The following is an 18314-nucleotide window of genomic DNA, read 5'->3' on the forward strand; positions in this document are numbered from 1 at the left end:
GTCGTATTTGCTCTCATTATGGTAAGAAGTTTGACAACACAAAACTGAATTGGAGAAGAGTGATGAGAAAATTAGCTTCTGGTTCCCTGCCAGCAAGAAATGCCAGAATGTTGACCTGTGGCTACGTGCTATAGAAGCCAGTTTAGGGTACCTGGTCGAAAACGTCTCTGCCTCCGTTTTCTGGCTGTCCCATGAACGTGGTCACTTTTCCGTATGACCTTGAGGAGCTTGTTGCTTCCCAGATTTGCTGTACATCTTCAGTATTCGACAAAACACCATGAGGAAAGTCATCAGACCACTTCGTATGACTGACTAACCATGCTGCATAAACCAATTATTCCAAGCTGTAGACAACACTGTGGTCAGCTGGGGATTACAGCATTCTGCCTGGAAGGAAGTTCCAGTCTCTCCTCCCTTCCACCCTCCTGCTTCGTGGCAGAGCTGACTTGCCCATTCTCAACCCATTTTTGACAGATGTGGTATTAAGTCTAGCCTTGAGTAAAACATCTCCAGTGGCAGATCAAGCTGTGCCAATTTCCCAGCACTTTCCTACTACATAAGCGTTCTTACTGTCACAAGGCATATTCCCTCTATTTGGAAAAAGCCAACTTGTTTGATCAGAAATCTTTTTTATGTAAGTCTTCTCTTTCTCCTGTTTCTACACACTGATGAATTCTGAAGTGTATTGTGTTGTGCTACCAGAGCTCTCTAAGGTGTGCTTGTCAGACCTTCAAGTGACTGTGTAAGCCACAGCTATGCGAAGGTACTGCTCGCAAACATGATGTTTTACCTTCCCGGTTACCCGATTCAGTGAAGGCAAACACAGGAATCTGCTCTTTGGTAAAACCCATCAGTTTGAGAGAGGGAGAAGCAGCAGAGTGAGCGCAACCTGGCAGTGATAAAATTAGGCTTAAGCACATCTTCTGTATTTTAACAGTCTTTCTGTTGCAGAGCCCCCAAAATCTAGGTGTAAGCTGGGGAGGTGAATTGCTGGTCTGTATCTGTGCATGTGTTCGTAGATACACGTGTAGCTGCAAAGCTTTTTTGTCTTTACTGGACCTTCAGCTTCCCCAGTTCTGCATCTGTTTGCAGCAGTATTTGCTGTTGTGTGAGTAACGGTGGATGTAGCATTATAAAGGGAATACGCCGGTCTCCGTGGTACTGGTTTCTTGGTCTTTTTGAATAGGGGCTTATTTGCATGGAAATACAGGGGGAGTTTAACTTCTGGCTTTTCCATGTACTTACTGCTTAATTTCATCAAGAGTATCAAAATGGCCGTCATAATTGTAATCAAACACTGGTCCACTGACAACATTTACTCCATTCCTTTCTCTAGCATATTCCTGAAGAAGCACGTTATGGAAATAGTCCCATATGTCTGTCATCAAAAGAAAATATAAGCATATTTAGCAGGAATTTGAAGTTATTTCACCACTAAAGAAAACAAACATAGTTCCTTTTTTGCTGTAGATGAATAATAAAAAGTTCCAAACTAAACTGCCTGCAAAATCAACTATAAACTAGTGAGACTATTTGAATATTTGCAGCCATCATGGCAACCCCCCCCCCAAAAAAAACCAGATGGCTTTGGGGGGTAGAGGGCATCTGCTATTGATTTTCCTCTTGCTTATGGTCTAGAGTAACTTCTTGTAAGTTTAAATCTCTTGTGGAGTGTTCCTGGGGAAACTGGATTTTGCATTCAAGTTAAAGCCACTTAGGTTTTCTGGATCTCTGTTTTTCGTATCACATGAGTGAATGAGTAAGTGAGGACTGAATACATTAGAAAGGTTGTTACGTCACTGCTTTTCCTCCGGCTTTCCCCTTTCTCAATTCCCCTTTCTATCCTTTGTCGGAGAAAATGAGCCTAGTCCTAAACCAGGGCAATATGCAGTCATGGAAAATTTCTTATCAGTGATTATGGGGGAGTCAGGCTGGATGAAAAGAGTTAATGCGGCTTCTTGCACTAGTGTAATGGAAACATCTGCCCAAAATAAATACTCCATAATTAATATTGTCTGATTTGAGTTCCTGCGTGATGAAACAGGCACTGTGTCAGGGCATTGCTTACAAACTTCATCCGTCTTCTCTTCAGACCTTGCAAAAGGAAAGGGAAAGTGCCATTTTCATTCACCTTGAGCATTTCCCCAGGGGATATTTTTGTGGGAGTTTCATAGCTAGGCTAGGACAGCACACAGGAGGGGAAGGGAAAATTCGAGGTGAATAGGTACACCTAAGCTGAAGTCAGACACAACTGTACACAGAAAAAACCAAAAACAACACAAAACCAACCCGTAGATACTTAAAAAACTTCAACCAGCTACTTTTGAAAGTGTTAAATATATTTGCACAAGATCTGGATGCACTGCAGGCCATGCATTGATGTTGTTAAGTTCTCGTCATAGCTTTAACAAGACCAGAACCATAATTGCAAAAAATTAATCAAAACTAATCAAAACTTTGCAACCTACCTCTGAAAGCTCTATACATAGGAACAATGTTGCTGGTGAGTAAGGCGTCATACTGGTCAAGGGCAGAGGAATTGAAGTCTGTATAAAGGAACAAAGTAGAACTCATGGAAATACTATATCAAGACAAATTTGATTCGCACGTCACTGTAAATTGCTGATACACGTAATTCAATTACATTTTGCATTTGAGCATGAGTGGATGATCCTACTGCAAAAATATCTCCAAATTTGTTTGTACAACCTGTTCAATAAAGAAATTATCAAGTTTGACAATAGGAAATGAATATTCATACAGAGGAAGGGCCCTTCCCTCCAACCCTTTGCAACTTTCCAACCAGTTTTCACCACATTCGAGCTGTTCCATTTTCGAAAGAAAAACTCAGGTATTCTGAACTGAAAATATTTAGATACAAGCAGCAGTTGCTCTGCTTTTGGTCAGTCTACAAACACTGGAAACCTTTTCCTGCCCAACACACCGGTCTGAAGAAGTTTGTTTTGGTGTTTGGGTATATGTTTAAACACAAACCCACATCCAGCTGATTAAGACTTTCTAAGCTCTAGCTATAAAAAGAACCATGCTCACTGGGAGGATAGAGGAAACTGCGGGTGAAGGGCAGCTCTTCTGGGTAGTTGGAACAATTTTGGCTTCGAGCAACAGGGATTCTAACATCAGCCCGCAGACAGTCTGAAACAGTGGGAGGAAGAGGAGATGTGTTTTCCTGTGAAAAGGGAAAAAAAAAAAATTACACCCACGGCTGTGGCTAAGCCCATGCTTTGTACGGTTTTAACTTTCTAGAATGGACTTCATTGAATCTCCTCCTATTTTCACAGTGAATCAGGTCAATGCAAGTAACGGACACTGATGTTTTCTGCCTAGTGTTTTTCCTCTACTTCTGTTTTAGGTAATTCAGGGAAATCCTTATGCAGCATGTAAAACTGTAACAGCAAAATAAGGTTATACCTTAGGCAAAAACAGGTGACAAGTTTGGCTCATTTGTCCCCTTTACATATTTCTGGCAACACAAACGTGATGTCACATCCTCCTGTAAAGCAGCTACCCCTCGTCTTAGCTCTGAGGATGCTGCCTCCGTAATGAGGGGCTGTGCTGCTGAGGAGTCAAAGCTAAATACATGCGGAGCGACGTCAGTACCTTTTACTGGCCAGCTTCCCCCACTGCCCTGAGACCTGTAACATGACAGAAGTGATGCTCGTGAGCGTAATTGTTTCTACAACCTCATCTTCTTTATATAACCTTTTGCTATGACCCTTAGAGCTGGTGAAGGGTCTGGAGAGTCGTATGAGGAGCGGCTGAGGGAGCTGGGGGTGTTTAGCCTGGAGAAGAGGAGGCTCAGGGGAGACCTTCTTGTTCTTTACAACTACCTGAAAGGAGGTTGCGGAGAGGTGGGGGTTGGACTCTTCTCCCAAGTAACAACTGACAGGATGAGAGGAAATAGCCTTAATTTGTGCCAGGGGAGATTTAGGTTAGATATCAGGAAAATCTTCTTTACAGTGAGGGTTGTGTGGCTTTTGGTCTCCCATGTGACAAGTGATAGGAGAGAGGGAATGGCCTCAAGTTGCCCCAGGGGAGATCTAGGTCAGATATCAGGAAGAACTTGTTTGTAGAGAAGGTTGTGCAGCACTGGAACAGGCTGCCCAGGGAGGTGGTGGAGTCCCCATCCCTGGAGGGGTTTCACAGATGTGCCAAAGTGCTGAGGGACGGGGGTCAGTGGTGACCTGGCAGTGCTGGGGGAACGCTTGGACTTGATGATCTCAAAGGTCTCTTCCAACCAGATGATTCTGTGATTCTATGATTAACCAAAACATCAGAATGTGCTTTTCTATGTTAACTGCATTTTCTTTTTCATACTAATTTACATGTAATTTATTTTCATTTTGGTAAGGCTGGAACAGGTTCGTTTGCTTTATACCTTTATAAATGGTAGTTAAACATCTACACTGATTTTCAGTACATTGTTGGTTTTGAACAGTTAAAACTGAGCAGAAATAAATAACTGTGCCTCTTTGTACTCCTCAATTTAATTTCTTTGCTTACTTTCATGAGAATTCTTGTAGATGCCCATGTTATAGTCAGGTTGTATGTCAATAGAGTATATATATCCCACATGGACTGAAAAATAAAAGACAGGTGTCCTTTGCCACCTGAGCAGAGAAGCTGTCACTGTTAAACTAGTGAAGTCCCCATACAAAACTGACATCCAATCCATTCGAGCAATTTTTCCTTTCTAGTGCCCAAACTGGTAACGGATGAGGGTCGCTGACAAAACCAATATTTTAAACTGAATAAATGAGCTGTGATATTCAACAATGGCATCCATTTCTTTATGATCTCCAAGAGAAAGCTGAATCAAAGTAACAAAGGTCTGAGTAAACTTGCCAAGGACTGTCCTGAAGAGAACTTTATCGCTCTCACTACACACAGTGTAGTGACCACCACAGTGGTCATGTGAGCCAAGTGCAGCAGGGAGTCTGCTTTTGGCCTATAGCATGAATCTGGGTTCTTAATGGCATTCACATTTTCTCCAGCTTGAAGCAATGAGGACACCACCCAATTCTCTGCTCATTATTTTGCATTTCGTGAGGCTAATTGTATGAGCTGTGAGCTCTAATCCAAGTGCCAAGGCACGAGGACTGTGGTTTAGGGCTGTCTGTCTGTCGTGTATGTAGTACATGATAGAACCTGTGCTTGCAGGAACATGCCCGTTCTTTGAGGAGATGAAAGCTGCTCCAACGCCATGTCCATTGGACACCACAGGAGGAAATTCTCCAACTGGAAAACCTACAAGCTCTCAAAATTCAGGAATATTTCCATTTGTTTTTTCAAGGATCTACAAGTCAGCAAGTAAACATCAAAAGCTGTTGAGAGATGAGAGTGACTGTGTCTGTGTCACCTTTTAGAACAGTGAGGTCAACAGTTCATGCAACTGCAAATCTCAAGCCATACTGTGAACACACTCACTCTGCTACAACCTCTCTTTATTTCTTTTCCTCAAAATAGAGGAATAAGCTATTTTTAAATAGATTTTTCTATCAACAAGTATAGAATGATTCTCAGTGAAGCTCATTCATTAAGAAACAAGATCTTGACAGTGGTAACCACTGCCTCAAAACTTCAGAATCAGAAAAAAAGACATTCATCACCAGTTCAACAGCTTTAGCCCTTTGGCTCCTTGACTTTCTGGTCAAAGAACCATCATGTCTTCTGAAGAACATGGTTACAAGTAAAAATGGCTTTGCCTGTCACATCATGCATTGCCTTTTCTGATAAAAGTTACTGTCTTTTGATGAGCTAGTAATTAATGTCGAGAAGCATGAGTTATTTGCATTACATGACAGACTTTAAGCATCTGCTGTGGTCTGTCCTGTCAACTTCAGCCACCTCCAGGAATCTTTTTTCAGCAGTCGAGAAGAAAAAATACTAAACCACAAAAAACAAAACTCCCATAATCGCCAGTGCACTGAGCTTTAGTTCCAAAAATCCCAGCAATTCATACAAGTCTCATTGCTGTTCCTATCCCACTGCAAGATAGATTAGGTTGGTAAACATTTAAATATATTTTTGTAGAAAACTTCAGTGGTTCTGCATAGCGAAACTATGGAAATTCCAGAGGGTCTGCAGGCAGGAGGAGGGACTACATTTTTGCGAGGAAATCTGCCTTCCTCCCTGGCAGATGAGTATAAAACCTCAAGAAAAAAAATGTCCTTCGGCCTTAAATTTTCCTTTGACTGGGAAGTACGCAAAACTCTAGCTGATGTCATTTATTTAAGATCCGTAACTTTATGTTATTCATAGGATCCCTGACTCTGATCCTACATGCAGGTGCAATAACGCTGCCTCAAAACTCCCAAATCACACAAAACCAGGGAAACACTAGCCTGCAGCATCTCTTTTACTGTTCAAGCCCTTCTTTTAGCTACCTAATACCGAGAAATGCCCCACCTTACAAGTTGTGCACATCACTGACCAGGCTTTACCTACGACGTAAATAACTGAGGACGCAATAAAAATTCTCCGGAATCTCTTCTGTCATCCCCAGGTATTGTAGCCAAAGCTTACATGGCATTAGCTCTGTCCCTCTGTCCTTCCACAGCTGTTAGAATTGCTGAAACTTTTTTCCCTCTTCATTAGCGTATGTTTCAATAAAAAACGGTGATGTCACTGAGTGAGCTCTTACACTTACAGCCTTTCCCTGATGGGTCTCTGAGAGTATTACAGAGGAAATTTATTCTCTCCTGTTCCCTCTGTAGAAAACATATCCTTGGGCTAGAGTCTGCTGGGAATGATTCCCTCCTATGCTTCAATCTCAGTCATTCACTGCTTCCCACAATGCTGCACAAACCGCTACAACAGACTCCCACAAACATGTATTTCTTCTGATTTTGATGTTATATTGGGCAAGAACTATCTTTATACGCTTCTCTTCCAACTGAGAATGTGGGTTTCCACACAGGAAAACATCTGAAAAGTTATGTGCTTTTTTTTTTTGAGCTTTTTGCTGCTGGTGCTGATATATTAAAAAGGCTCCAGCTCTTGTGGAGACTTTTAAATCTTTTTAAAGCAAAATCAGAAAAACAATCTGCCCACAAATAAGTAATGCACTTTCATAGTAAGGTATAAGAGCAGATCTTCAAGTATCATGAAGTAAACCCAATCTTCATTGAAAGAGACATTTGTTTCACTAGACTTCAAGCCTTCCTAGGCCTGGATTTGTGATCCTTCACCCAGAGTGTGAAAAACAGGAGAAAGTTTGGAGTAAGACTTTCTGAAATACTACCATTCTATCAGCATATGTATTTGATTAAAATAACTTCCTCATATTTGTACTGATAAAATAAATCATGTAGCTGTCAATAGGAGTTCTCTTCAGACAGAAAAATCACTGTGGAATCACAGAGTGCTTTGGGTTGGAGGGGACCTTCTGAGCTCCTCCAGTCCACCTGCCTGCAGCGAGCAGGGACATCTGCACCTAGAGCTCAGAGGCTGCTCAGAGCCCCAAGGTCCAACCTGACCCTGGAAGTAGCTGTAAAAGTTCTTTCCTCAGAGCAACTTAGAAAAAGGGTCAAATTATAGGAGAAATTAAGCCTATGAATGTCCACTAGTTTACTGACCCCAGAATCGGAAACCATTTATCCCAGAGCCACATACCCTTGAACTCTCAGAGCTTCATTCAGCTATAATAATATTTTTCAGAGATTACATAACGTAATAGAGAGCAAATAAACAGAACAGACAGAAATACACATTAGTACAAAATGTCTTGCAGAGCTGCACAAAGGTTTGTTAATAGGAAACAGATCACGGTATTTATAGGAAAGTTTGAAAGCTGCTGATTTTGGAAATCCCAGCCTGCTTTTCCTCTGGAATTGACAGGCAGCTTGGAGCACCGTCTTGTCAGCTTATCCCTTTTACAGCAGTGGCTTAATGGAACCAGCAGCCCCATTTGTCTGTCTCTCGTGTCCCTCACAGATGGCCATTCCCACTTTTTAAAACAATATTTTAAGATAGTTGAAATTTAACAGATATCAAAAATGCTTTTTTTTTCAGACATAAGGGCCTTAGTCACAGGATATCCATCAGTCCTTCCCAGGATTCCTGATGAATGAACCACTTTTTCAATCCCTTATATTTCATATTTGAGACTAGAATGAATATTTGATAACCTACAGGCGTATTCACGGTGTACGCAGTCCACAGCGGCATCCAGATATTGTAGCTGTATCCACTCACATACTGATGGTGGAAAAGGAGGCAGTAGACGTTTTCCTTCTGAAGAACTTTGGGTCTCCCGTATGGCAAGTGATAGGAGTTTGTCACATTTACTAGAATTCAAACAATAGTTATTGCTTCATGCTGCTGTAACAGTTTGGATGGCACAAAGATAAAAAAACTAATTAAAATATTAACACATACAAATAAAACCAACAGTAAACATGGTGCCCCTAACCCGTAACACATGGGCATGTGTTTCTTTAAGCTTTTACCTTATGAGTGGAATAAAAAAATATAGAAAATAGTTGTCATGTTCTGTTCAGTGTACAGAAGTCAGTGTAATATGTCAGGCTTGCAAATTCTTGTTTCTGTGCAATTTTACACCACTAGAAATCTTCTGGATTTACCTTGCTAGCAGAGTGAAATTTGCACCATATTTGGCTAGGAAGCATGACAGTGCCTCCTAAAATTTCCAGAAAACCCATTAAAAATGGGTTCTGTGGGAATTGTTGATCACAGAAGGGCAAAGTTATGGTTACGAGGTGGGGAACAAGAGTTACAGCGTATAGTCTGGCAGTGCTCAGGCTTTCTCCAAAGACCACTGAAACCTGCCTGGTTTTTTCCAAGATTTTAATGGGGTTCTGATCCAATTCCCCAGCATAAACGTTGCTGTAATAGTATCAATTAGCATTTTGTAAAGCAATGCAATGAAAAAAGGGGGAAAAAAAAGTTATGCTTCTGATCCAGCTTTCCTACTCTCTTGAAACTGTCGTTACCATTGCAGAAATGCCCACTGAAACAATAATATAAACTCTAAACCAGGCACAGATTTTAAAATATTGCTGTTCTTTTCATTTCTTGCCACTTACTTTCTTCTGTGGTGAGATTTAACCTCGCATTTATTTCTGAAACATTTGATATCTGTAAAATATGAGAGAATCATTCAGAATGAATCCATAGTTCAGACCCAGCAGAGAGAACACACGTGATGAAGATGAGTAAAAGACCCCAGACGGCCCTACTGACCTGAGTGCATGTGCATCCCAGGTCATGTGTGGGGATCAGATGGGAAACTGGACACAACGAAGGAGACGAGTCTTCGTTTGCGTGTGAAGGATTGTAAAACGGGGTTTTTAAGAGGTGGTTCAAGCTGCCGTGAGTTCCGTTGTTTGGTGCTGGTGTAATATGCAGCAAATCTGTTGAAACATTTGAAATTTGTAAGCATATTTTAAGGCTAAAATGGCGTTTTGGAAAGTCATTATCTTCCCAGTTCTGTGCATTCCCCATGCGTTCGGTCTAAGTAGAGAAGAAAAGGCAAACGAGCGTGGCTCCAGTGATGTGGGGGACAAACCCAGCGTCCGAGTGAACGCCCTCCAGTTTAAGTTACTCCAATTTAGCTCTTTCTTACAACACTGGAGTTTGAAAACACTGTTGCTTTACCACCTGAACTGAATTGCATCTACTCACCACACAGAAGGTTGTAAACCTCGATGTTTTCAAAAGCATCCACTTCAGTTTTCTCTTTAAAGCTGGGGCCATATGCTAGGAATATAGCCTAGATCATAGTAAAACAAAGATGTTATCTGACCGAGTCCAAATTCAAAACCAGTTCCCTTGTGTTTATGGAAACAGGGACACGGGAACAAAATACAGTCTTTTCACAGGCATTAAAGGTAAACTACAGGACAGCTCCGGTAAAGAAGGCAAATTTTGCCCGTCACATATGAGTTGAAGAAAAACACGAAGCATCAATTCATCTCTCAAGATACTTGAAACTATTTAATGAATCAAGGGGTGGGGGTGTTCTTTAGCATTTTGATGCATACTTCTGAAAATTATGATTTGCTGCGTTCCACACCCACACCGTTTTATGTTCTCATTGCAACACCGAAGGGTTGGGGTTGGTTTATTTTAACACATTCCCAAAAGCCTTTGGGTCACGTAAGCGCCTGTGGCCATGGCTAAAGCAAGGAGCAGGGCAGTGCGGAGACCCACCCCAAGCTCAGCAGAGACCTGAACCAGCACCACCAACGGGATGAAGTAGTGCTGGGCAGCCCTTGCTGGGGTCTGCAAGCATCGTACCAGAACCCTGGTACTACTTACAGGCTCACACGAGTAAGCCTCCTGAGTTGTCTGCCGTAAGATACAGGAAACATGACTAAACAGGACAATGAGCTGTTCTAAAATAATATTCTTACGTTGCCATAATAGAAATGGAATTTTTAATCTATTTTTAAAAGGCAACAGTAAGACATTTTGCTCCTTTGTAAAGAAAAAAGTTTCCCTCAGTCATTGTGCCACCAGCTTAAGGATATCTATGACTGAGGATCCATGGTAGCCGGAGTTTACCTGTTCTTTCCATACAAACATTCAGCACCGTTCGGATCAGTGTATTGACACGCGGTTTTAATAGAGCTGTGAACATCTGGAAGAATGTGATTCTTGGGCAAAGAATATGGGACTAGCTCTGGCGCGCTTGCTCTTTCTTACTTGATCACAGAAACTACATGAAAAACCAAAAACTCAGGACCTTGAAATATTTTCACTGCAACCAGAAGTGAAAATGGGGTGAAACTGTGATAAAGGCTGTACTAATACACAGGTTATACTGGTGACTTGTCTCTGTGGCTCCGTGGAGTTAAGGTGAGCCCAAGGAAGTGGGTCTTGTACCCATCGATGGAAGGCCATAGGAATATGTGGACCCAGCACGTGTTCACTGTTTACATGTCCGGGCGATGCGGCACAAAAGCACCCTGCAGAAACTATCCTATATTCCGTCTTCCAGTGGTTCACCCAGCACAGCCTGATTTTCTGTGCCAGACTTGAATAGAAATCATCTTACCTCCATGCTTTTAAATTCGTTGTCATAGCCGTGGTTACCCCCATCACAATATGTGTAAGTTCTGTCCCTAAGGAGAAACCATCAGACTGTGTAAATAACAAACAGCGCAGCTAGAAGCAGTTAACAACAGGCGTCCTGACTCACTGGGCTTTGGACCGGTCTTAAGAACTGACTCTGGCATAATACCGTAGTGCTTTGTTGCTCATCCATTGCTCACTGCTATGAAGATCTCTTTCTCCTGAAACGGAGATTGCAATGAACAGATGTAAATTGTCCTGAGTAGCTGCCGAGCATGCAGTGAATCGATGCTTTCAAAAGAAATTGAAAACATGGCTATTTTTGAACCAAGTTCTTCATCTAGCTACGAGTTGCAGAGCAAGAGTGATCTGTTTAGAAGAATTCCTCAGATGCATCCCGTGGTATCCGTAGTAGAACACTCGTAACGGGAGAACGCTGCTCTTAGCCTCTGCGGAACACTGTAAATAGGACTGCAAGGGGTTTGGCCTTACCAGACAGTGCATTTTCACCACGGATTCTAAAGGGTGAGGGAGACACCTGGATGTGTGTGTGTGTGATAGAATCAATAACGTGCCAGAAGAGTCCGATTTACAGTGACCTACACTTGTTTCAATGTACCCCTTGCTGAGATACATGGGAAGATACAGAAGTAGTCATCCCACACGGAGCACAGTCAAGCACGTGGATCCTGTTTTCAGAGGCGTAAGAACATTTGAGCACAGCTTAAAATAAAGATGAAGATAAGATTTTTTCAGTGGCCATTTCTTTCTGTATATCTAGGACAATTATTTGGTTGCACCAAAACAAAGAATCAAGTCCCATACTGAGATCAGGCATTTTCTGCTATTGGAATTGTCTTCAAATCCCAAGTCATCTTGTGCTTCTCCTACTGCAACGTGTAGCTCAGTCACTACGGCGTCGCTACTAACTCCACAGGACTACGGCTTGTCTGAGCTTGTCTGACCACTCAGAGCTACGTTTTTATTGTTTAGCTCTTACGGTAATTTTTTTTTTTTTTTTTTTTTTTTTTGTCATGACAAGGTGCTTAAGTCTTATTTGTTATCAGCTCACCTTTGCATGGTGAGGACATAGTTTCTATACAGGTAGCAGTAAGAATTACTTATTCTACGTCGGCCACACATGCACCAGGCTGAAGCCATCAACCGCAGGACCCGGAAGGGCAGTGGAGGCGTGACTGCAATGCCAGGAAAAGCGGCAGATGCTGGGAAGGCTTTGTACAGCCATTTAAACTGCATTAGTCGTGAGACTTTGTCTGTGTACTAGTATTCATCTCTTGATTTTCTTTTTTTCTTCCTTTTTTTCCTGTAAACATTTGATCTGCAGTAATGATGATTCTTTTATTATTATTAAAGATTTGAATCGCACTCATATCACATTCTCGGCTTTAGGTATAAAGCACATTTCCTGTTACACGTAGTAAGATTTTACACATACGTGTAACAAACATGGGAATGCACCAAGTCAAAGCCCAACAGGAAATGAGGCATCTGTGAGGGCAATTAAAGGGATGAGAAAGAGATGAAAAAGATAAGAAGGTAACAGTCACAGAAACGATGTTACCTCACAGCCAGCCACTGTCGATCCACCAGTAGATGAACTTTGTCAATACGAATGTTGTTAGCGTAGTGGAATCGTTTTGGCAGGTCAGGCGTCAGGTAAGGCTTGAAGTGCTGAGGGGACCGTTTGCACTGTGCAGGAGGAAAGAGCCCAGTCACGGGTTTTGCTCAGTTTCACAAACTCACAAAATTCACAAAAATGCTGGCGAACATCACAGTGACAGCAGCGACAGCACAGAGCTCATCCTTCCCAGGTAGCTTCTTGGATAACCTGCAGATCTCATTTTTGGCCCGAGAAGCGATGGAAAGAAGGGCAGCTTTGTTTGGAACTGTTTGAAAATATCCTGCTGTAACACGTACAACGAGTTCACAAATACTGCAGTGAAAGTTCTCCTGAGGCTGAAAGACATTCGGTAGTCATGTTTAGTCTGTCTGTTCACACTAAGGTGTCTGGCGTCAGGTATGTAAGATTACACTCCACAAGAGGAAGTTCCCTGGCAGGTTATTTCCACCATCTCCTATTACTTTACCCTTCAGTAAATACAGCAAACCCAGTCTGGGGGGTTAGCTGCAAGACTGAACTCATGCCGTGTGAACGTCCAGTGCTCAGCTGTTAGCGAAAAGCCTTTTACATCCACGTTCAGTGTGTTCCTGCAGCTGCTGCGTTAGCAGGGATGCCATGAACGAGCCCGGCATTGAGAGCCCGGTGACAACCCTATGGCATACTGCGAGGATTTGGCTGCAGGTGGCTGACAGGAGCCACTCCAGCTGGTGGCAAGCACCATGGCAACGTTTCAGAAGTGTTGCTCCTGATCAGGAATCCAGCACTGGGACAACACAGAATGTCTGAAACGCTGAGGGAATTGCTGCTAGGAAGCTGGGTAAGCCAGAGGAGTGGGTCTGTTTTACCGTACAGGCAGAGCAAACTATAGCGTGCTTGGAGTTACAGAACCAGGGACTGGTTTGGGTTGAAGGGACCTTCAAGCCTCACCCAGCGCAACCCCCTGCAGGGAGCAGGGATATCTGCACCCAGAGCAGGGGGCTCAGAGCCCCAGGGGCCAACCTGACCTGGGATGGGGCCAGGGATGGGGCTGCTCCCACCTCTCGGGGCAGCCTGGGCCAGTGCCTCACCACCCTCACTGTAAAAAATTCCTTCCTTCTACTTCCTTCTACTCTGAATCTCCCTCTTCCAGTTTAAACCATCCCCTCTTGTCCTGTTGCAACAGGCCCCACTGAAAAGAGCCAGATCTGACATCTTCCCCACCAAGGACTACAGCTGCATATTTTGCACAGAATGACATTTGCGTGTGAAATGAGAGTAACTGCCTGGATAGTCAGCCATGGTGGATTCCAGGAACGTGAAAAAAAACAACTCTATTTTCCTGGGTTTGCTAGCTCGGGAGAGGAGGTCATTCTACAAAGGATAGTCTAATTAAAGGGAAAAAGAGATGAAATCAACATGGACTGTGACTTCATGTCTATTGATTAGCAATCAGTATAGGACACACGACTCCCTTCTCTGCCCCATCCTCCTCGGGGAGAAGACACGCTATTTATGAATAGAAAGGAGGCAGTGTCCTGATCGCAGGCTTCTCCTGTAGGGCAGAGCTGTCGCATTCCCGTAACCAGGACAGCTACCGTTTCGTGGGTGGGCTGGGCACATGCCAGCGGTGCTCTTCCCCTCACACCGATGCTGTGATAGGACAGGCTCCTCGTCATACAACGGGGTAGGGCACTGGAAAAGCTCCTTCTGCACCTCCAGCCATCGCCGTCCTACTCCTGCCTCTGCTTTGGATGCTGGGGAATAAGGGACGTGTTCGTAGGTGTTCAGAATCAAGAAAAAAAGGCACAGGGACGTTCGCTGCCCTTTGGACTTCAGTGGCAGGCAAAAGCTAGGTGTGATGGTGCGCAGCTGAGGTGCTCCACAGGTTCGAGGAAGACCTCTACTGGTGATTTGTTAGACATACACCCAGCCCAGAATTCTTCCTAGGGGCGAGCATTTGTTCTAGAAGTATCAGAACATCTATCTACTGCTCGGACTAGGACAGGTCACCAGATAGAAAAAAAATGGCAATGAGGGAAAGAAGGGAAAATTATGACAACACATAGAGAGCAAGCGGTTTAGATGTTAAACTCACTGTAAATTATAAATGCAAAGAAATACAAAAAGACAGCTTTCCTACAAGCATTTTAGTTTGTCCATCACGTTCACCCACTTATCAATGTATGTCGTGAACACTAAAAGAGAAAAAAGGCAGTGAATTATCTAGCTAAAAAAGTATAAGGACAAACGTGCCACATCCTTATCACCTTCCAGTAAAAGAAATAGGCTTGGTCTTCCTTTGGTTTGCGCTCTCTTCTGGCCCCTTTGTTTGCACCCTTCAGAGCTCAGCTGTCACAGAGGGCACCCGCACGGAGCAACCGCCTACGCGGGAGACACAGGCAAGCTTGAACCTGCCTTGAACTACTGCAAGTACTTAAGTGGTGTGTAATAAAAGATCCTAAAAGGGCCACACTGCCGCGTGCCAACGCTCCATCTTGCCTCATACTCTGCTTCCATTCAGACCTCCAGAATCATATACTCAGAGAAAGTGTGTACAAACAAGTCAGGTATTGAATGAACCTTCTTGCTTGCACCTGCTCTGTTTGCTTCGGGGATTTCTGAAGTGAGAAGTTGCTTGTGGACCACATTTAATAGCCCTGACAAGACTGTCCTCCGTAACTCCGTATAAAATCCCTGCTGGCTGTTTGTTCCCAATACCCTGTGGCAACGTGCTCTACAATGTCATTATCTGTCACATGGAAAAGTTGCTTTAACCAAGCTTGGGTGCAGCCCTTGAGCTCCAGAGCTAACAGATGCCTATTATCTACAGTGTCTCTGTGGTCTGTAACCTCAGTTTTTCACAAGCTGTGCTTTGAGATCAGATTCCTCTTATGAGGAACTATGAGGAAAAATTATGAAAATATTGACTTACCGTGAGGTTTTTAACAATCCCTTCTGAGTCAACTGTTAAAAAGAAAAGGTGAATTAACATACATTCAAACAGCTGAAGGTCCAAAGCCTCATGAGAAAAATTGCAACATGCTTTTTGTCTGTAAAATTGAATTTCTTCATTAGCAACCGTGACTTCCCATGGGGAGGAATGCTACATTTCGAGGGTAACTGTCTGTAAGTGTGGAAGTGCCCGTGGAAGTACCCGACGCTTTGGGAACATCAGGACAGGCTGTAGAAAACTGCCGTTGTGGTGTCTGCCTACACCTAAAGCTGCCTCTTCATCAGAACCCAATTTTCTTTACGTTGTGTGAATATTGTGTCTACAAATATAAACACCATTAGAAAATATAAATTTAAAGTACAGTGGGATCCCAGCTCTTATTTCAGATCTGCAGGAATTACACCTTTTACAACACCTCACAAATTCTACAGACTCACTAAGTAGAGCACCTCCACGGTTTTACCTTTCTCCACTCCTTTCCCTGACACAGAGAGTCTGGGGACAGCTTTTTGTTTTGTTTTTCACTCCGGTACCACACTATCTGTAGCGAGTCAGAGTCAGTCACGCCATTTCAGTTTTGTGATAATAGCTGAAGGGCTCAGCTAAGGCTTGTATCCAGATCCAGACTCCGATTCCGTAACTTTGCACAGGCGGTTAGTCCCTGCTTCCAAAAGACTGATTCTGCCAAAGCTGCGCAAGAAATCTGTGCAGTCTGAGCAATGCATTTATGGAAGACCTGAAGTTCCAGTTCAAAACAATAAAACTATCTTTACTTAATATTTCCACATGCCAAAAAATGCAAACCAGAGTCTGCAACAAGCTTTTCTACCCTTCAATTTCATCTAAATGGGTCGTTCTTGCAAAAAAAACCCCAGAACTCAACCAATCAACTTCCAGGGATGCTTAAGCCAGGTTAAGTGAAACAGAGAGCTGTTCGCTCTGCTGGCCACTGCTGATTATCCGTTTCCTTATTTATGTAGTGAGTTATTTCCTGTCGCGCTGATGGCCCACACTTACAGGTGAAGTAGTCCTTTGGAACGTTCCTCGCTCGAATGCGAGCTGCAGGCCCGGCGTATAGGTAGAAACCAATCTGTTGGAAGTAATTAGTCATGTATTCTAACTGCGTGCAGTAGGTCTTCTCCATCCCTAAAGGACGATAGAGAAACTGTTATTTTTTATGCCCAATATCTGACAAGGAAGACAAAGTCAGTTACAAAACAGAGGAAAACTAAGCGGGCGTATGACATGGAGGGAGAAAACCAAGACTCAGTGAAACCGAGATTGCCACAAGAACTGTACACGTTACCGTGATCGGCTAAAACAATGAGGTTCACACAGTTGTGCAGGTTTCTTTGTTTAAGTCCGTCCATTAGCATCCCCAGAGTTTGATCTGCTACCTGCAAGGCTTTGATTACCTGTGAAACAAACCGGTTTCATTAGAAGATTTTGTTCTGATTTCAAGTTCTCACTTCAATGTAATCATCCAAGTCTGGAAAAAAGGTGAGCGTTTCTCTCTGATTTCAGGTTCTTAATATCGCTGCTGCTTTTCTTTTCCCTCACCATTAGAGTCAAGCTTCCTACAGAAAGCCTCGGACCTAGCTGGACGGGGAGGATGATCCCCCACTACGGACTTTGCGGCTGAGCGCTTGCATCCTCCCTGTTGCCCTGACGCTGCTGCCCTCCCCTGGATGTCCTGTGGATGGACAACGTGCACAGGGGTGATGACACATCCACTAATGAGCTTCCAAGCCCTTTATGCACAAAGAGAAATGGACTTCCCTTTCCAGTTAGGGAGCCTAAAACTATCGTACAAAGATCAGGTTTTCTGTCCTTGCCCCCTACAGCGAGGCCTTTGGATGAAGACTAATTTCACGTATATTAAAGAAGACCATTCCAGGAAGGAGCTCATTTGGTAAGTCCGAAGCTGCTTAAAGGATGAACTTTTTGCCTGCATACAAGTCAAAGTGTAATATTTTGGTGTTACACATGAACAAACATTAAAGTACAGTGTAAAAAAATAAATAAAAGACAGTTCTGAGGATTTGCCAGGCCACACGCTTCCAAATATTGCTTGGCAGTAAAATTAAAGTTCAGTCTAAGTACAACCATCAACATTATTTCCAATAGTATGATCTGAAATTGGTTTCTGCCAGTCTGTTTGGTTAACAGCTCTTCTGATTCCTGCACAGTGTTGGAATCGTAACAATGGGCTCAGCCACGTGCGAGAGTTCTTAATGCAAACTCATAACACAGTCACGGTAATTTTTGATCTACTAACCTGTCCAGGTTCATAGGTTGGTTAAGTTTGTAATAAAGCACCATTTTTAGTGTGATTTAGTCTAAGAAAAACGCAAGAACTACTTACTCCACCACTAACTGGTCCGAATGAATGACCAGAGGAGTCTGGTTCTTCAATATATAAAGTGTAGAAAACAGGCCTTGAGTTAGAAACAAAGAATAATGGAAAATTCTGAGAGGCTGGAGACAGCATTTCAAAAGAACAATTGTATTTTAAATAAATAGTAAATGAAACTTAAAATGGAATTATAAAGAACTTCTTTAAACCTTAATAAAAGTCTGTACAGTTATTAAAACCGCTTAACGTCCTCGGCGTTTTGTAAGTAACCAGCATGGCCTATTGGAAGGTACAATTTCAGAAAAGGTACCCAGCATCTTTAACTGGTG

At 42.9% G+C, this 18314-nt stretch overlaps 1 protein-coding gene across 1 annotated transcript in view; it reads right to left on the minus strand.

Annotated features, from left to right (window-relative positions):
- The window catches only part of ENPP3 (ectonucleotide pyrophosphatase/phosphodiesterase 3), a 37698-nt gene that overhangs the window by 2091 nt on the left and 17293 nt on the right, over nucleotides 1-18314 (minus strand). Inside the window, exons 11-23 of the mRNA XM_010130966.1 lie at nucleotides 17995-18067; nucleotides 16936-17044; nucleotides 16647-16775; nucleotides 15609-15640; nucleotides 12638-12765; nucleotides 11039-11105; nucleotides 9664-9751; nucleotides 9223-9392; nucleotides 9066-9117; nucleotides 8152-8306; nucleotides 3052-3187; nucleotides 2469-2546; nucleotides 1246-1378 (exon numbers count right to left, since the gene is read on the minus strand). Of these exons, the coding sequence (XP_010129268.1) occupies nucleotides 1246-1378; nucleotides 2469-2546; nucleotides 3052-3187; nucleotides 8152-8306; nucleotides 9066-9117; nucleotides 9223-9392; nucleotides 9664-9751; nucleotides 11039-11105; nucleotides 12638-12765; nucleotides 15609-15640; nucleotides 16647-16775; nucleotides 16936-17044; nucleotides 17995-18067 (1350 nt within the window). The remainder of the gene's footprint in view (nucleotides 1-1245; nucleotides 1379-2468; nucleotides 2547-3051; nucleotides 3188-8151; nucleotides 8307-9065; nucleotides 9118-9222; nucleotides 9393-9663; nucleotides 9752-11038; nucleotides 11106-12637; nucleotides 12766-15608; nucleotides 15641-16646; nucleotides 16776-16935; nucleotides 17045-17994; nucleotides 18068-18314) is intronic.

The sequence above is a fragment of the Buceros rhinoceros genome, unplaced genomic scaffold (assembly GCF_000710305.1).
Source record: "Buceros rhinoceros silvestris isolate BGI_N320 unplaced genomic scaffold, ASM71030v1 scaffold4072, whole genome shotgun sequence".
Taxonomy (NCBI): Eukaryota; Metazoa; Chordata; class Aves; order Bucerotiformes; family Bucerotidae; genus Buceros; species Buceros rhinoceros.